The 20,525-nt window shown below is 40.5% G+C and overlaps 1 protein-coding gene across 1 annotated transcript in view; it reads right to left on the reverse strand.

The window, feature by feature from the left end:
• LOC307034971 (NACHT, LRR and PYD domains-containing protein 3-like) overlaps nt 1-20,288 on the reverse strand; it is a gene marked incomplete at both ends in the record, with an annotated part of 29,896 nt that extends 9,608 nt beyond the window's left edge. Inside the window, 6 exons of the mRNA XM_079673895.1 lie at nt 13,520-13,690; nt 14,515-14,685; nt 15,720-15,893; nt 16,406-18,242; nt 18,645-18,844; nt 20,182-20,288. Coding sequence (XP_079530021.1) covers nt 13,520-13,690; nt 14,515-14,685; nt 15,720-15,893; nt 16,406-18,242; nt 18,645-18,844; nt 20,182-20,288 — 2,660 coding nt within the window. The remainder of the gene's footprint in view (nt 1-13,519; nt 13,691-14,514; nt 14,686-15,719; nt 15,894-16,405; nt 18,243-18,644; nt 18,845-20,181) is intronic.
• Nucleotides 20,289-20,525: the final 237 nt, after the last annotated feature.

Raw genomic sequence — 20,525 nt, forward strand, 5'->3', positions numbered from 1 at the left:
CTTAATTGAGCTGACCAGAAGTAGTGTTGAAAGTTGGGAAGACCAAGACCCCCCATGGTTTATGGTTTCATAAGAGTAATTAACTTGATTCTTGGTTTTTTATTACACCAGATCAATTTTGAGATGTGTCTATTGAGAGATTTAAAATAATCAGCGGATAAATAGCGTGGTAACATTTGAAAAAGAAAAATACATCTCGGTAGAATATTCATTTTTATGACATTGATTCTTCCTAGCAGTGATATTGGTAATGTGGACCATTTGGATAAATCCTGTTTGAATTTGTCAATGAGCGGATTGTAATTCTCTTTAAACAGATTTATATTTATTCCTAAGTATTTAAAGCCACCTGGTGACAAATTAAAAGAACAAGACTTTTCCAAATTTGCTGTTGGCGTCATATATAAGAAACAAGCATTTGATTTCTTAAAATTAATTGTATATCCTGAGTATCTTCCAAATTGCTCTATCATGTCGTGCAGATGTGGCACTGAATTGTCTGGGTCTGTTAAAGTCCATGTAATGTCCAAAATAAATGTTATTCTGTGTTAATAAATCGCTTCATCACTTTCCACTGTTTCATTTGACATATCAACATCAATGATTCTTTCCATAAATACCCCCCAAATAACATGAAATGTGTGCCACTTTCCCGTGTTATTCCGCTCCGGTAGCGAAAAGCTTGCCAGCCATTAACCCAGCTGTGTGACGTCACACGTGGCAAACACCAGCCTCGTCTAGATTGTTTGTTTTGTATCCTTCCGCTATTTTCGCTCAACATATGTGTAACCGGACCTCGCTAAACTTTTTTTATCTAACAATTCATGATGGGGAAGCGATGTGTAGTTGTGAGCTGTGAATGTTTCCTGATTGCTATAAACATTGATCATGGGTGCTGGAAGATTGTGCACAAAACTCGGGTCAGAATTAAGTTACTACAGGTGTTATGCCAGCTTGAGCTAAATGTCACCAGAGTACAGTGAACTTGCCTAGTGACTGAAATATATAAAAGTTGAAGTGAAATAAGTAAGGCCAAAAATGAATTACGTCTGAATATCTTTATTATTTTTACCACTTTTAATTATTTGTGGGCTCGCACATATACCAAAATAGACTAATGTACACTGCAATAAAGACCAAATGATACAAGTGAAAAATTAACAAAAGAACCCTTTTTTATTTATCAAACAGTAAATTAATACAATCTTACAAACTTGTGATTTGGAAAATGTTGTTATATTTACATGTTTCTTTGGAAAAATAATATTGTAAATGATGTACTTTGTAAATTATTTACATCATGCGAAACCATTTTAACCAGTTCAGCTGCATGATTTATGTCAAATTACAGATTTTGCCATTGAAATCCCTGATAGCGGCCTCCCGGCTCAGGGTAAGTCTTCCGTATCTCGGTTACAGCACATGCAGCGGGACTCTGATTTTTGGGCCGAGTACACCCCAGCACCAACGTACAAACTGTCGATAAGCTGTAGGCTATATCGATACTTCCTAATGAAAAAAAAGTATACAGATTATAAATATATTTGGAGAAAAATAAAATGTTATGTAGTACTATTATGTAGCAATGGTTACAAATTGGCTTATAACATGATATTTGTATTTTACTTGTACAAAATAAATATGAGGTTATACATGACTGCTTGACAGAATCATAGACCTCTTATATATTTCCTCACATGTGTAGTTGTTTCTTTTCCCAAGCATACATTGAACTTGCATACACAGAAAAAATAAAAGCCAAGCTGTTTTTGACTGCTTGAAAGAGTTTAATGGTATCTTTAAAAGTGTACTATATCTGTAGCGACTAAAAGTATTATATGAAAGCAAAGCTGCAATAGGCAGTTGAGTCAATCAATATTTACTTACTGGTGTAGTGGGCCATCAACTGCTCTGTGTTGTTGTTTGTATTGAAGATACGCTATTTTCAGTGTCCAAACACTGAGACAGCCTTCTCTAAAGCCTGGGTGGCTAATAATGCACCTTGGTTTCTCGTCGGTGTCTTCTATCTGGCAGAGTCCTGCACGGGTCTGATTTTCAAGACCCGCTCCCGCCCCGCACCCGTGACGTGCAGTACCGAACCCGCCCCGCTACCCGCACATATTGCCAATTAGTTCCGCAACCCGACCCGACCCGCCGGCACAAGATCCGCAACCCGACCCGAACCCATATATAAGCAGTGACAACGTGCAATTATTAACACACGCAGTTGCATATTTGGCTCAAAAAGCCTGGGATGTTGTTTATTTTCTCCATCTAGGTTGACACCAAAAGCCTCCCAGACGTTGGATTTCGCTCTTGAAGAAGAGTTATTGAAAATTGTGTATTCTCCGCTAGAGAGCTTCACCTCAGCCATTCAGAATGTGGTGCGCTCAGCAGCAGATAGATGCACTGCAGAGGTTATGATTATGCTCGGTCCCGCGGAGGAGAGGTCTGAGGATTTAAACATTAAACTAAATTATTATTGTTTAAATATATTTATTATGCAACACCCGCAACCGGACCCGCATCATCTTTGTTTTACCCAGAAGCGAACCCGGAAAAAAGCGTTTGAAAAAATACCACCCGCAAATCACCTTTTTTGCGGGTCACCCGTCGGGTAGGCCCACCCACGGATACCTGACCCGATGCAGGACTCTGCTATCTGGTCAGTAGGTTGCAAACTGTCTATTTGTTCCATCACCTGCCAGATCTCTCTGCAGCATACACATTCATCTGCAGTGGGCATGCTTTCACAGCATTGACATGTAGCCTACACCTGAATATTGTACATAACATTAAAAAAAAAACAATATCTGCCGGACGTGTGAGGAACAGATGACAAATTAAGATCGACATTTAGTGCAGGTCAAATTAAATAAAACTGAATTTACCATTCAGTATTGCTGACTCGAGTCTCGCCGGCTGCGGAATCCGCTTCTCTTTCACAAGTTTCTGCCTCGTTGTTCGATTGCCGGGCAGGAGGCTCGTACTGATAAGGCAAGATGCCTTGAAGTGAAAGGCTAGCTGGTTCACTCTCTACTTCTGTAACTGAATCCAGATAACCCACCGAATCTGAGCTTGAATGATCGCTCTCGCTGTCGCTGTCTGAAGTTGTCGCGTTGCTTGCCATTTGGACTGATTTGATCAGATGGCAATGTTTGCCACGTGTGACGTCACCGCTTGTTCGGGAGTGATCGGGGGCGTACTCGGCAAACTTCGGAACCAACATCGGTTTTTAACGTATATGTCATTTAATTATGACCAAACTTTAAACATTTTTATTTATTTTTATTCTGGTGATATCTAAACTACATGTTAAAAAACACCTGTGTTAGATGCATTACATGGCCTTTAAGTAAAGAATGATATCGTCAGCATACAGAGAAATGTTGTGTTCATCGTTAATCTTCACTCCTTTAATACTTATGTTGTCTCGCACACATGACGCCAGTGGTTCAATTACAATTGCAAAAAGCAAAGGTGACAGTGGACACCCCTGTCTTGTCCCCCTTGTTAGTTAAAACAAATCTGAAGAACTGCAGTTAGTGATAACCGCTGCTTTAGGATTTTTATAAATTGATTTGACCCACTCTATGAACCGAGAGCCCATATTTAATCTGTTCAAGATAGAAGAAAGACAATTCCACTCAACCCTGTCAAAAGCCTTCTCTGCATCTAAAGAAAGAAGCAGAGATGGCTTCTGACAGGTGTCCAAAGGGTTTACAATATTCAAAAGTCTCCTTATATTATCAGAAGAATATCTGCCCTTGACAAAACCTGTTTGATCAGGACTAATTAGTTTAGGTAAAATAATTTCCAGTCGTTTTGCTAATAATTTGGTGATAATCTTATAATCATGATCCAAGAGGCTTATACAGATGTAGCGATTCATTTCAGACAGTTTGAAACGCGAGGGCCGTGATTGGTACTCCCTCGCTCAAGGGAAAACCTCCAGCTTGACTTGAGACCGCCCCTGTGATAGATAAATGTAATTATAATGAAGCCAGCTGCAATGGATCATTGATCCACCAGGGGGTGCAGTGGGGTTCCACACTGGAGCTCATGTGAAATAAAGTCAGATACAGTATGCTGGATGTACAGCGGAACTTTGTTAAGATCCGTATGTCACGTATATCATACTACTGTGCTAAATAAGAGACATGTAATCATTTACAAAACATCACCACGTTGTTATTTAACAAAATAATTTTGTTATTCGAAAAAAACGAACGGGAGGAAATGCAGCCCGGCTCTCGATTTTTAATCCTAATTTAATCATCATCTTCACCACGATCATTTATGTTTATGTTCGCCGGATTGACATGAAATCACTGACACATATGAATATACTGTATTCAACTTCATTAAAACGTTATTAACGTGCCTAAACTCAGTAATTCACCAAAAATATGTATATTTTAATGGAGCTTCGTCGGCAGATCAGGATCCCAAAGTGTAGTGGAGGGATCCTCATCTGGATGAAGGGTGTTATTTTCCCCAAAAAGAACAAGTCGCTGCAAATTATCCCGCTTATTACACGGCCACATTCTCAACAAAGTAACGACATGACTCCCAATATTAATTGAAATGCTTTTATGGATTTAGAAAATGTTTTTATTGATTTAAAAAATAGTTGTATATATTGATTTAAATTGACATGCATCCGCTAAGAAAAATAGTCCGTTGTTACAGTTTTTTAAACAGTCTGAATGAAACGGCAGCTCTCAGCTGTGTATTTACACAGCTAATGGCCCATCAACCACAGCTCTCTCCCCCCCTCCCTCCCTGATCTTTCTTCTCCAGCAGCTAGATTAACAGTAGGTTACTCTGAGTGACCATAGACTGTATGTGACAAGTTTACAGTTAGTGACGTAACACCATAAAAGCTGGTGGGTTGAAAGCAATACGGGAGGTAAAAATAACTACAATAATTGTGATTTATTTTATTGTGGCTTTTATGTTTTTAGGTATAAAATGTTATGTAATTCAGGCTTATAGTTCACCCTTCTCTAAAAGCCTTCAACAATGACAATATTCATTGTAATTTAATAAATCCTTCCAACACACTTTGTAAAAAATAGCCTACTGTAAGTTAAGAAATCATTTCAATATGTACATCTTCTGATGTAACAACAATAACATTATACATAGTAACATAGCTGAACATGGTATTGCACATTTAGCTTTGAGTGTTACTGACCTGAGATGTTTTTATTACATGAATTAAGGTGACTGGCTTTTTAACATACAGGGATGCAAACTCATCAGGTATGAAAAAGGTGACAAGGATCCGAGCCCCCGGCTCCCCCACCCCACGGAATGACAAAGGATTTTAGCAGAACAACTAAAGCAGCAGTGTTAATAATAACAGAAACGCCAAAGAGTCACATAATAGAAATATATAAAAGCATTTATTTTAAATTGTGGAGCAGTCAGTTTATAATTTTGGCATTGCTGTTGAGCATTTTGAAAATGTATTTTCAGGCCTCTGTGCAAGGCTTAAGTCTTTTTATCTTTATAGCCACTGGTGTAAAGTAACTAAGTTCATAAACTCAACAAGCACTATACTTGGGCACAATTTTGAGATACTTGTACTTTATTTAAGTATTTCAATGTTTTGCTACTTTGTTCTTCTACTCCACTACAGTTCAGAGGTACATGGTGTACTTTGACTCCACTACATGTATTTAATACCTTTAGTTACTTCACAGATGTGGATGAATGATGTGAAATATAATCAAGTGTTGAATCAGACTTTAGTTCCACCTGGAGTAAATCCACCAGCTACCCTGCAGTATACAAAGTCATTCAAACTAGCTGCAGCTTTACCAGCTTTGAGAACACTTTCATGATCAATCATTATAATACATATCATATCTATTATTCTGAAATGGACCAATCTGCACAATGACTACTTTTACTGTCGCTACTTTCACTATATATTGATGATAATACTTTTCTACTTTTACTTGAGGAACATTTTGAATACAGGACTTTTACTGTAACAGAGTATTCCTACACTCTGGTACTTCTACTTTAACTCAAGTACAAGATCTGAGTACTTCTACTTTTACTCCAGTACAAGATCTGAGTACTTCTACTTTTACTCAAGTACAAGATCTGTGTGCTTCTACTTTTACTCAAGAACAAGATCTGAGTACTTCTACTTTTACTCAAGTACACGATCTGAGTACTTCTACTTTTACTCAAGTACAAGACCTGAGTGCTTCTACTTTTACTCAAGTACAAGATTTGAGTACTTCTACTTTTACTCAAGTACAAGATCTGAGTACTTCTACTTTTACTCAAGTACAATATATATACTTATACCACCTCTGTTTATAGCCTATGAAAAAAACTATTAGAAATAGAAGGCTAAAGCTAACGTTAGCAGATAGTGACAATGTATGCTAGCTAGCTAGCTCAACAATTCCTTAAATAATATTGCCACAGAAAAACTTTTCAGTTCACATCACGCTCTGCCGCTCCGACAGGGAGCTCTGCTCTGAACACCTGAACAGCCCGTTCTAACAGCTGTTCACCAGCGGTCCAGTCTGTGCCACAGTGACTCCGGACGCACAGTTAATATTAACAAACGCACCCGTAGGTAATGTAGCTGCTGAAGCTAGACCATCATCTCGGAGCAGCAGAGCCTTATTATACATCCATGAGCAGAGCCGACAGGCAGGAAGACTCGAGCACACAACTCGTACTTCATTATAATATATAAAAAAGAACACCATGCATGTCATGATGGCACATAACAGCTCACGGCCGCAGATTACTCCGGGTCCCAGCCCCCCCCATACCCCAAAAATATTTGTATTGCAGATCTACATGAATCACACAAACGACTTATTTTGGATTCAAAACGGCGAATTTCGCCGAAAGGTGACAAGTTTGCATCACTGAACATAGACAGAGCACAACTGAAACATAACATCTGAAACGATGTAACAACATAATACACTTTTTGGGGATGCTTGGGATGTGAGGAGTGAGGGACACGGCTTAGAACGGGCGTGTCGCCTGGCAGGACAGGAGAGTGTGTGCACCAGTCCGCCTTGATCTATGAATTCATGTCCGTGTCACTCACTGCTGCCCACAGCTGTTTTATAGAAGGACATTCCTTCACTTCATGAAAGTGTTTTAACCACACACACCTCTACACACACATGACGGGTGTTATTTTCCCCATAAGGAACAAGTCGCTGCAAATTATCCTGCTTATTACACGGCCAAATTCTCAACAAAGTAACGACATGACTCCCAATATTAATTGAAATGCTTTTATGGATTTAGAAAATGTATTTTATTGAATAGTTGTATGTATTGATTTAAAAAATAGTTGTATGTATTGATTTAAATTGACATGCATCCGCTAAGAAAAATAGTCCGTTGTTACAGTTTTTTAAACAGTCTGAATGAAACGGCAGCTCTCAGCTGTGTATTTACACAACTAATGGCCCATCAACCACAGCTCTCTCCCCCCCTCCCCCCCTGATCTTTCTTCTCCAGCAGCTAAATTAACGGTAGGTTACTCTGAGTGACAAGCTTACAGTTAGACACAACACTGTCATTGCAAGTGACCCTCAGTTAGTTGACTTTTATGTTCAACTGCTAAATTCGTTACTGATAAAAAAAGGCTTCTACTGTACTTAATTACCTTAACACTAGAACCGCCAGAGGTTTTTGTATAGGCCAACCTAAACCCGTCAAATCCCGCTATTAGAATGCAGTTTTTAACAACATAGGGTGCTACATAACACACTTTCAGGAAAAGTCACGGACTGGGAGACTTTAATATTTTATTGAAAAAGAGTTACATTGCACACACACAACACACATCACACAAATTGACCCGATTGGCGGTTCTAGTGAAATAAACTTGCTAATTAATGAAACCAGTTCAATACGCATTATTCTTATTCTTATCATTCTTTATGAGCGCAGAAATAGTCTTAAAATCAGATCTGTTTTTTAAATTAAATCTGACGGCAGGCAGTTAGCTCTGATCACCTATGACAAATGCGCCACACCTAATCGCTGGCCATTCAGCCACAGACACTTTTCGAAATGGAGGGGAGCGGGAGATCCCCTGAAGGCTGACTTTGAGATAAATAATAATAATAATAATAAATCATACAGTATGTGTCCGAAAGGGAGCAGGAGGAAGCAAACACAAAAATATACAAAAAATATACTGCATATTAAAGCAAACGATTGTAAAGGTTAAAGTATGAGCATAACAAATAAAGAAGTGTAATGTAAACATTTACATAATAATTATGATTATTTAATATATAAAGACTATATATTATTGAATTACAAGATTAGATATACTTTAGTTGATCTAAAATATTGATGTGTTCAAATGCTCTTCAACACTCAACTGAAAGTCCATGAAACTTGTCTTTCTGTATTTGTGAATGAAGCGCCATCTCCTGGTTAAAACCTGAAATTGAAAATCTGGCAACGCCCTCTTGGAAAATAGTGCGAGGGCTTAAAATTCCTCTATACTGGTCTTTGGCAGGTCGTAGGCAGGAAGCTGTAAGCTGGAGTCTGAAATGAAGTGCTACATCTGTAGGCCTAAATGAAGAACAATTCAAGGGGTCTTTCCCTTCTTTATGTAGTACAGTAATATATGCAAGATTCATTGATTGAGGAAGTGTTCTTTTGTGAGAGAAGTTGTTAAGCATTGACATAAGTATAGGTTGAAGTTCAGTCAGAAGCCATCTGGCCCTGGGCTTTTATTTATAGGCATAGATTTAATTGCAGCCAAAACTTCTACTTCTGTAATTGATGAGTTTAGAGACTCTTGGACTAAATCAGATAATGTATGTAAATTAATGTTATGGAGCTAATTGTCCAGTTCATCTTGTGAGTAATCAGATTGAGATTTGTATAATTTGTTATAAAATTCATAAAAAGTCTGGTTAATCTGTTTTGGGTGGAAGGTTATCTTGTTGTCTTTCAGACGAATTGCCTTTAAAGCCCTTTCTGCTTGCTCCTTCTTTAATTGATAGGCAAGTAGTTTACTTGGTTTATTGCCGAATTCATAATTATTTTGTCTGATAAGATTCATTTGTGTTATGATTTCATTTGTTAAGTCAATATTTAATTTAGCTCTGGCTTTGTTTAATTGTTTCCAGTTTTCATCTGTTGATGGAGATTTATGAAGTACTTCACATCTGTTTACTTCTCTTTCAAGTTCTTGTCTGAGCCTAATTTTTTCACGTTTTTTTAAAAGATGTGTATGAGATAATAAGTCCTCTTAAAGTAGCTTTCGCAGCTTCCAAAATAATATTCGGATCTATAGAGGGGTTATTGTTTTCTTTTATATAGTACCTTATCCACATTCGCATTTTTTATTTTAATTTTTCGTCTCTAAGTAAGGAGTTATCAAATTTCCAGCGCCTGGATACAAATTCTCCACTCTCCAAGTGAATAGTTAAATGAACTCCTACATGATCTGAAATATTAATGGAATCAATTTTACATTCTTTTACCCTATGCATGTATTTTGAGGGAATACAAAAATAATCTATTCTAGAATAAGAGTTGTGGACATTTGAAAAGAAAGTGTAATCTTTGACATCTTGATTTAATTGACGCCATACGTCAATAAGGCCACATTCTGCAAAAAGCCCCTGAAGGACCTTTGAGGATTTAAGATGGTGGCTCTTGGACTGGTTAGATTGATCTAATGTAGGGTTAAGAGTGCAGTTAAAGTCGCCGCCCATCAGTCCTAATCCTTTACTATTTTCATTGAAGAGCAGCACCATGTCAGACATGAACATTGGTTCATCTATATTGGGAGCATAGATATTTAAAAAGTTGATTGGGGTTCCAAAAATAGTACCAACAACCAAAACAAACCGACCATTTGGGTCCGTAACACATTTTTCTAATTCAAATGGGCAAGTTTTGTTTATCACAATAGCTGTCCCTCTACTATGGGTTTTATATGATGAGAAATACACCTGACCTATCCAATCTCTTTTCAATTTAAGATGTTCAGTATCTGAGAGAAAGGTTTCTTGTAAGAACACCACATCAGCTTTGTCTTTTTTAAGAATAGTTAGTACTTTATTCCGTTTTATGGGATTTCCCAAGCCTTTAATTTTCCAATAATATAATTCATGTTTTGCATGCTGACTGCTGCATGTCTGTGGGATTATATTTAATACGTTGTATATTTTGGCCCCATACACAAAAGGGATTGTCACTGCTTTTATTATTTACCATTAAAACTAATGTAACACAAACGCAAAACACAAAAATAAAACAATATAACATCCCACCCAAACCAGGGTCTTCTAACCCTGGCAATTCATCTACCCAATTGATTGTAGCCCAGAGAGAAACAAGCGTCAGAGAAATGTGCATCTCAGATCTAACGAAATGTCCTCTTTGTGTTGGCAACTTGGAGCTCCCATCCTCAGTTCCCATTGAAAATAAATAAATGTCTTCCTAATTCTCCTCCTTAACGGGGGACGGGTATATAGAAATCCGCATCCCAAATGTCATCATGGTATGTTCCATTCGATCATTTACATGTCAAACAATATATTGAGGATAAGCAAACCCTCTGAACATGCCTTTTTCGAGGAATACTTTGATCACCAGATCGAACTCCTTGCACTTTCGGGGTACCTCTAATAATAATAATAATAAATGGGATTTATATAGCGCTTTTCTAGACCCAAATACGCTTTACATTATGAGTCAGGTCGACAAACAAAACAAGAACAAAAAGAAAAAGAAAAACAAAACAAAAACAGAAAAGCAGTCAGGAGGATGTTGGTTCAGAGGGGGGAGGGGCGGGTTTAAGGATAAGCAGAGTTGAAGAGGTGGGTTTTGAGACGGGACTGGAACAGGGTGAGGGAATCAGACTCACGGAGGTCTTGGGGGAGGGAGTTCCAGAGCTTCGGGCTGCCACAGAGAAGGCTCTGTCCCCGAAGCTCCGGAGTTTGGCCTTGGGGATTGAGAGCAAACCGGCTGAGGTGGATCTGAGGGACTGGGGTGGTTGGTAGAGGATGAGGAGGTCAGTGAGGTAGGGGGGGGGGGGGGCAGATGGTGGAGGGCTTTATAGGTGAGGACCAGGAGTTTGTAGTGAATGCGGTGTGAGACGGGAAGCCAGTGGAGTTCTTTGAGGACCGGGGTGATGTGATGCCATGATTTGGTGTGGGTGAGGAGTCTAGCGGCTGCGTTCTGGACACGCTGGAGTCTGTTGAGGGATGTTGTGCTGATGCCGAAGAGGAGTGAGTTGCAATAGTTTAGGCGGGAGGAGATGAAGGCGTGAATGAGTCGCTCAGCTGCGGGGCGGGTGAGAGAGGGACGGAGTTTGGCGATATTGCGGAGGTGGAAAAATGAGGTTTTTACAACTTGGCGGATGTGGGGGTCGAGGGAGAGGGTGGGGTCGAATATCACGCCAAGGTTGCGTGCCTGGGTGGAGGGGGAAACAGGGGTGCCATCGATGGTGAGTGTCAGGTTGGGGGTTTTGCTGAGGGTGGATTTGGAGCCGATGAGGAGGAGTTCAGTTTTATTGCTGTTGAGTTTGAGGAAGTTGTGTTGCATCCAGGATTTTATTGCAGTCAGACAGGATTCGATGTGTGTGAGAGGTTGTGGGGGGATTTGGTGCTGAGGTAGATCTGTATGTCGTCAGCATAGCAGTGAAAGTCCAGGTTGTGATGGCGGAGAATCTGACCAAGGGGGAGGATGTAGATGATGAAGAGGAGGGGGCCGAGTACTGAACCTTGGGGAACACCTTGGGTGACTGAAGCTGTGGTAGAGGAGTGATTGTTGAGGGAGATGAAGTGGGATCTGTCGGAGAGGTAGGACTGGAGCCACCTGCAGACAGATCCTGGCGAATGGTGAGTTTAGTATTACCCTCGTAGATTGACATTTTCTTCGCAGACTGCAGTATCACTTCTTTATCTCTGACTCGTAGAAAGCGGATCATAATTGGTCTTGGAGACTTCCCTGGTTCGGGATATGGTCGTAGAGAGCGGTGAACCCGCTCCAACTCTAGATTCTGATCGAGGGAGAGTTTGAGCCAGGAAGATAGTTTCTGTTGAATATATTGAAGTAGTAATTGGCTGCCTTCTGACTTCTCTGGGAGCCCTAGTAAAACAAGGTTTTTACGTCTCCCTCTATTTTCGAGATCATCCGTCTTAGATTCCAGCGTCTTTATCAACTTTTCGGCTCTGTGAAGGTCCCGTGCTGTAGTTTGTAAGGTGTCTTCTAATGTCGAAATTCTTTGTTCAGCTTCATCCATACGCTGAAGTTGATTCTCAAGGGCCTGGTTTGTTGTAGCTAGTGCTTCTTTCATTGTTGAGACTTGACTAGTCACAATCTCCAAACGATTATCAATTCCATCAAGACGATTAATTATTTCAGAACGTTGAGATTTTAACTCGGACATTATCTCAGCAAACGAAGGATTTCTATCATCCTCTTGAGACTCATCCTCTGGTTCTGGTAGGTCTTGGTTGCCTCATGGGCTTCTTCTTGGCATCCTTCCTTCTTTTTCTTTCTTTTTGTAGCAAGAGTCTTTCCTTAGATGTCAACTCTTAACTATAGTCAATAAAGATGTTAAGCTTTTTCTCTGAGTGGAGGTGAAAAACTCAAATGAATCACTGAGGTTGTGCGGAGCTCTCAGCTCAGGCTGCCATCTTGTTCCTCTCGGCCCAACTGTTCCTCTCGGCCCAACGGCCCAATATAGCACATTTATAAACGATTTTTGGTCGAGCCAAAGTGCTGTACATATAATAAAAATAGCCTACAGTAGAGACACTTTACAGCAAATACAACAGCACAGATTGTTCAGAATATCAGGATGAGAAAAACGACATCCTCTGTCCTTAGACCCTCTCATCGTACAAGGAAACACTTCCAGAGAAACCCACAGTTTAAAGGGGAAAAAAATGGGACAAACCTCAGGGAGAGCAACAGAGGAGGGATCCCTCTCCCAGGACGGACAGACGTGCAATAGATGCCGTGTGTAAATCGAAGAGATAATACATTCAACTCAAGATCCCAACGTTTACAAAGATCACAATTCAGGATGAATTTTAAATGTGAAGAAAAACCTCCAGAATATGTATTTTAGGAACAGTGGAGTCATCAAATCACAGCATCTTCAGAGTGAACTATTCAGTCAGTATCAGCATCATGTAGCTTCAGGAACATGTTGGAAACAGCAACCACTGAACATACTTGTTAGTGTTGGATCGTTTTAATATAACTATTTCATTATTGTATTTGATATCATTTGTTAAAATCATGATGGAGAATACAAGATGAATTTCAGCTGTTTAAAAGGTTCAGAGTGAATTCTGCACTGAAGGTTTTTTGTTGTTATATTTAAATGTAAAGATGAACATTGCATTATGCAACTCTAGCATTAAGAGGCTCAGTGAGGATCAGAGTGATATCAGCCTGATGTCTGCAGCTCAGAGTCAACACAACTCTCACATATTCATCTCAGCACACAAGTTCAAGATGGAGAACTGACCTGAGAGTCTCCAGTCTGCAGTCTGGACTCTCCAGAAGATCTCTCAGCAGCTCCACTCCTGAATCCTTCAGAGCGTTGCCACTCAGGTCCAGATCTCTCAGATGGATGTTGGACTTCAGAGCTGAGGCCAGAGCAGAACAGCTGATCTCTGACAAACTGCAGCTCCTCAGTCTGAATAAAGAGAACACATGATGAGGATAGAAATCAGTTTATAATCCAATCAGATGTTCAGGTATATTAAGTGTAGCTCAACATTCCTGTTTCCTAATCAATGAGCTTTTCCCTGAATTACAGTGACTGTCTTTCTGTTATTGTGGATCATCATAATATCAGCCTTCTGTTCATTATCTGTGAAAACATTGAAATCAATGGGAAGCAAGAAAAACATGTATGCTTCAGAGATCAATGTAAAACTAATATTAGTTCAGATGAACTTCTTTATTCAGATGTGACCATTTACTAAAGACAACATACATTTACTTGAACAACTAGCAGTGGATATCTAACATATACAATTGAAGAAACAGTCAACTTTTATGACTGCAGACTAAATGTAGTACAAGAAAAATAAGAATATGAACAAAGCGACTGTGGCAGTGGGGTGTGGTTAGAGCGCCGGCTGCTGGAGGGATGGGGCTGGCTCCAGACAGCTGGACAAGGATCAGGTAACCAGGTGAACAGTAAAGCATGTCAGTAACCTGGTTCTTGTCTCTTGGTCTGGGTCCTGGGGGCAGAAGGACTTGCCCCAAGAAAGCCTGTCACTGGCAGCAGTGTTCTGTCTGTTTGCTAAAGTATGGATGTATTGTTTCCAAGCTGTGGCCAGTCAGTAAAGCTTTCTTTTAGGCAAGCCTTCCTCTCCTTCTGTCCTTTTTAACTGGGTGAGCAGGAAAACCCTCACAACGACATACACACATGTATGGTTGTTCAAGCATTAGGTTCAACTGTTAATGAAACACATGAGATCTCCAGCAGTAACAGAGAGTCAGTGAACTGACCTGAGAGTCTCCAGTCTGCAGTCTGGACTCTCCAGAAGATCTCTCAGCAGCTCCACTCCTGAATCCTGCAGAACGTTGAGACTCAGGTCCAGATCTCTCAGATGGATGTTGGACTTCAGAGCTGAGGCCAGAGCAGCACAGCTGATCTCTGACAAACTGCAGCTCCTCAGTCTGAATAAAGAACACATGATGTAACTTTAGAAAACAATGTTCCTGTTTGAAATAACTCCAGGTTTAATAATCTGCTCAGAGCTGAAGAAGGTCAGAAAGTGGAAACTCCAAACAGGTTAAAAACTGTAAGATACAGAAAGAGGGAAAGAGCTCTCATTCATATTAAAGACAACGTGCTTCTACTTCAATAAAACGAGGAGACTTCACATCTGAAACTCTGCTCCATCTACACTAACTCATGATGTGCAGCCAGACAAATACAAACCACAGAAACTGATTCAACTCAAGATCACAACGTTTACAAAGATCACAATTCAGGATGAATTTTAAATGTGAAGAAAAACCTCCAGAATATGTATTTTAGGAACAGTGGAGTCATCAAATCACAGCATCTTCAGAGTGAACTATTCAGTCAGTATCAGCATCATGTAGCTTCAGGAACATGTTGAAAACAGCAACAACTGAACATACTTGTTAGTGTTGGATCGTTTTAATATAACTATTTCATTATTGTATTTTATATCATTTGTTAAAATCATGATGGAGAATACAAGATTAATTTCAGCTGTTTAAAAGCTGATCTCTGACAAACTGCAGCTCCTCAGTCTGAATAAAGAAAACATGATGTAACTTTAGAAAACAATGTTCCTGTTTGAAATAACTCAATGTTTAATAATCTGATCAGAGCTGAACAATGTTTTAACGTCAGCAATGATGTAGAAACAAATCCCTGATCATCTGGAACTCTCTGCAGCAGTTTCTCTCATCAGATGTTTAACAACTCCTTCATCTCCCTCACAGCTCATCAGTACTGACAGCATCTCCACTGACTCATGGAGCACAGAGTGTGTCTGTGGAAGCTCAAACACTCTCCCTCACACATTCACCTTCTCTGATCTTTGTTATTCTTAAAGTTTGGATTCCATTTCCATTTGGAAATACAGAAACAAACAAAAGCATTAAAATGTCTTCAGGCAAATTCTGACAATCATAAACACAAACAGATCTGTATGAACTGCAGTCAGTGAACTGACCTGAGAGCCTCCAGTCTGCAGTTTGGACTCTTTAGTCCAGAACTCAGCAGCTCCACTCCTGAGTCCTGCAGATCGTTGTGACTCAGGTCCAGATCTCTCAGATGGGAGGGGTCAGACTTCAGAGCTGAGGCAACGACTACACATTCAGTCTCTGAGAGTCCACAGCCAGTAAGTCTATAATGACACATATATCACAACTTGTGTTAGTATAAAAACAGAGGAAACATTTATTTAACTTATTGAATTTGAAATGGAACAATTTTTAACATATTATGTCGATTTAATTTAATAATAGAGTTTTCTTTATTCATTGTCAGCCTGTCAGACATTATTTTAAACTCTTAAGCATTGTGGTAAACACAGATCTGATTTCATGTTTAAGAAACTGCAATGATATATTAATAACTGCTTTCACCGATAACTGTAAATACTGCTGTATGTTGTGATCACATGCTGCTCTGAGAAAACCTCTAAAGTCCTTCATGTGTTTGACATGTCGCCTCCATCACTCAAAATAATGTGAAGAAAAGAAAAAAATGTTAAAATGTCACAATATATAAATAGAATAACTGGATCATTTCATTTTGCTCTCAAAGTATTTAAGATCAAACATTTTATAATGTTTATTTGAAGAAATAAACTTCTGATCCACATCAATTTATAAAGCTAATCACATCTGGACTTACTCAGCCTTCCTGCAGTTCCTCACAGCTGGAAGCAGTCTCCGTCGTCCCTCCTCTGATGTGTGGTACTTCTTCAGGTCCAACTCATCCAGAACCTCCTCTGACATCTGCAGCATGTAGGCCAGAGCAGAGCAGTGGATCACAGAGAGTTTCTCTGATCTGTTCCCTGACTTCAAGAACTCTGTGATCTCCTGATTTACTGAGAGGTCCTTCATCTCTGTCAGACAGTGGAAGATGTTGATGCTCCTGTCAGGAGAGATTTTATAACTTCTCATCTCCTTCAGGTTGTTGATGGCTCTCTGGATGATTTCTGGACGGTTGTCTGTGCGACCCAGCAGACCTCCTAACAGTCTCTGGATGATCTTTGGACGGTTGTCTGTGCGACCCAGCAGGCCTCTTAAGAGTCTCTGGTTGGACTCCAGAGAGAGGCCGTGGAGAAAGCGGACAAACAGGTCCAGGTGGCCATTTTCACTTCTGAGGGATTTATCCATGGCTCCCTTCAGGAAGACATCCAGGGATGGGTAAATCCAGCCTATCTGCAGGAAGTCCTTCAGTACCTCTGTGTCTCTGTTGGTGTAACAGTGGAACATGTAGACTGCAGCCAGAAACTCCTGAACGCTCAGATGAACAAAGCAGTAGACTGTTTTCTGGAAGATCACACTCTCTCTTTTGAAGATCTCTGTACAAACTCCTGAGTGCACCAAGGCCTCGGTGACATCCAGACCACAGCGCTGCAGGTCTTCTTGGTAGAACATGATGTCTCCTTTCTCCAGATGTTCAAACGCCAGCCTCCCCAGCTTCAGAAGAAGCTCCCTGTCAGCCTTCGTCAGCTGCTGTGGACTCGTCTCATGTCCCTCTTCATACTTCTGCTTCTTCCTCTTGGTCTGGACCAGCAGGAAGTGTGAGTACATGTCAGTGAGGGTCTGGGGCAGCTCTCCTCTCTGGTCTGTAGTCAACATGTGGTCCAGAACTGCAGCAGTGATCCAGCAGAAGACTGGGATCAGACACATGATGTGGAGGCTCCTGGAGCTCTTGATGTGAGAGATGATTCTGCTGGACAGGTCTTCATCACTCCATCTCCTCCTGAAGTACTCCTCCTTCTGGGCGTCAGTGAAGCCTCGTACTTCTGTCACCCTATCCACACACTCAGGAGGGATCTGATTGGCCGCTGCAGGTCTGGAAGTTATCCAGACGAGAGCTGAGGGAAGCAGCTTCCCCCTGATGAGGTTTGTCAGCAGCACGTTGACTGAGGACTGCTGAGAGACATCAGACACAACCTCATTGTTTCTGAAGTCCAGAGAAAGTCTGCTTTCATCCAGGCCGTCAAAGATGAGCAGCACTTTACAGACAGCCAGCTGCTCTGCTGTGAGCTTCTGTAAGGTTGGATGGAAAACATGGAGCAGCCTGAGAAGACTGTACTGCTCACCTTTGATCAGGTTCAGCTCCCTGAAGGAGAGCGGGATCACCAGACTGACATCTTGGTTTCCCAAACCCTCGGCCCAGTCCAGAGTGAACTTCTGCACTGAGAAGGTTTTTCCAACTCCAGCGACTCCGTTGGTCAGGACCGCTCTGATGAGAGTCTGTTGGTCAGGTGAGGCTTTAAAGATGTCCTGGCACTTGATTGGAGTGTCATGGAGGGTCTCTTTCTTGGAAGCTGTCTCCAGCTGCCTCACCTCATGTTGGGTATTAACCTCTTCACTCAGGCCTTGTGTGATGTAGAGCTCAGTGAAGATGCTGTTGAGGAGGGTTTCACTTTGATCAGTTCCTTCAGTCACACATTCACATCTCCTCCTCAGACTGAGCCTATGTTCATCTAAAACCTCCTGCAGACCACTATCTGCTGGAAGAGAAGGAAACATGAGAGAATCAGGAAAATGCTTTTGAGAATCTGAACAGTCAGGATTTTAAATGTCATGATTTTTATAAAACATTTTAATGTCTATACTTTACAACACAGAACATCCTGGACATGGAGACTCCAGAAGGAACCACAAATACTAGCTGCCAGATATTTATACTCTCATACGTAAATGTTATATAAGTGCTGGGCTAATGTAGTAATGTCTGAGTAAGACAGAAAGCGTTTTTTAGGGAAACACTGCTCTCCCACGTGAAATATTTGTGTACACACTTTAAAAGCAAAGCCTTGAAGAAGGAATCAGATGATACAGTGTTTCTATAGAAGAGCAGACACCCAGCACCCACACAGCGGTAAAGAGGCTGCACTTGTTCGGCCTCTTACTTTGTAAAATGCTCCATCTTTCTCCACACTGAGGACAGCAGGAGTCTCCTGATGGAGGAAGCTGCTCCCAGTATGAGGCGATGCACTGTCTGCAGAACCAGTGTCCACAGCTGGTAGAGACTGGATCCTTCAGGACGTCCTGACACAGAGCACAACTGGACAGCTGCTGCTCCACAGGAACAGGACTCTTCCTCTTCCCTCTGTGGAGATGAACACATCCTTTACAGCACTTTACATTAGAGGAGCTGATTCTCACCAAAGGTACAACAAGGTGGCAAATTCTACTTTCATATTTAAAATAAAGTCTGTATCTCTAGATGATTGTTCATCCTGGTAAGGTAGATAGAGGTTAGTTCTTCATATCATTGGGAAACCACACAGCTTTGTGTCTGGATTCATAACATCAGCTGAATTCGTCTGGAACACTTTAGCACTTTGAACCCAATTTACATTGAATTTGCTGTGAATACATTTCAATAAACAAATGGAAAGGATACCAAGATAACAACATAATGATATTGATTTGAGTTAATGCTTCGTCAGGTCTGTCTGCAACACAACGAGCAAAACACTTTCAAATGTTTGTTTTCTGAATGCGATTGGTTTCATTAAAGCTAGGCTAACATTGTAGCTGCTCCATCAACACTCAAAATAACTCCATCCAGTCATTAGAACAGCAGCTATTATATTGTTACCACCACAGACAGTCTCTGGTTTATACAGGTACATGAATAACCCTGATTTAATATGAGGTGCTGTAGAGCTCTGGCAGCTGATGTTCCCTCTTCTGATTTATCTCAGCATGTCAGTGACGACAGGAGCAGAATCTCAACACTGTTTTTGTATCAGAGCATCACAAACTTTACACTCAAGTTGTAACTTTTCAAGTTGTGTGAATACATGGGGGATATTAATGTTGCTTCTTTACTTCATTCGTGTTGCCAGGTACACATGTGTGTCTTTGTATTGACTCTACATGTAACCAGTTACATCTGCTAATGCTAAACACAACCAGCTCACCAGGTTATCACTATTATTAATAAACCTCTTCAAAAGATGCTGAGGTAGTCAACTCATTTGTTGGAAGATTTATATTGTTCCAAGTATTATTGTCATTTTGAGAACATGTCATAACACTGATACATTGATAATATAATAGCATATTGAAATATCCTAAAATATAGTTAACTGTCCTCTTCGTCCTTGTTGACTGAACTTTAATGTTTTATTGGTGGCTTGTTGTTACAATTCATTTGTGAGGTTTGACATGTTTGTATTTGATTTGGTTAACCAGAGGTTCTACATGTGGAGAGAGAGTGTTATTTTACTGGAGTAGTTTACTTAGTTCTCTACTGCCTTTCTTTTTGTACTTTGCAGCAAATCTTTAGTCTAATCTACTGCATTTCTGTACTTCATTCTACAGAGTGGCTGTACTCTACTGCGCTCATGTAATTATGAACGAACAGTTTAGATTATACGATTATATATAAAATCTGAATCCTCTCCAGGTCAGGTCACAGCAGAAACAGACTCTTACTTCCTGTCTGAGGGTCCAGGTTCATCTCTGCAGTCTGGAGGATCCTCTTCAGACCGGTCACTCTTCAGAGACAGACAGCTGGGGACTGGAGATTTGGAATCGCTCATCTTCTCCAGTCTGAGAGATAAACCAGTCACACACACACACACACACACACACACACACACACACACACACACACACACACACACACACACACACACACACACACACACACACACACACACACACACACACACACACACACACACACACACACACCATCATAATGACAAACTTGGGTCAGACTTCAGGCAGGCTGCTCTCCATGTTGACTGCGCTGGGCTGTTACATGTTATGTAACT

This window comes from Notothenia rossii (assembly GCF_949606895.1).
Source record: "Notothenia rossii genome assembly, chromosome: 4".
Taxonomy (NCBI): domain Eukaryota; kingdom Metazoa; phylum Chordata; class Actinopteri; order Perciformes; family Nototheniidae; genus Notothenia; species Notothenia rossii.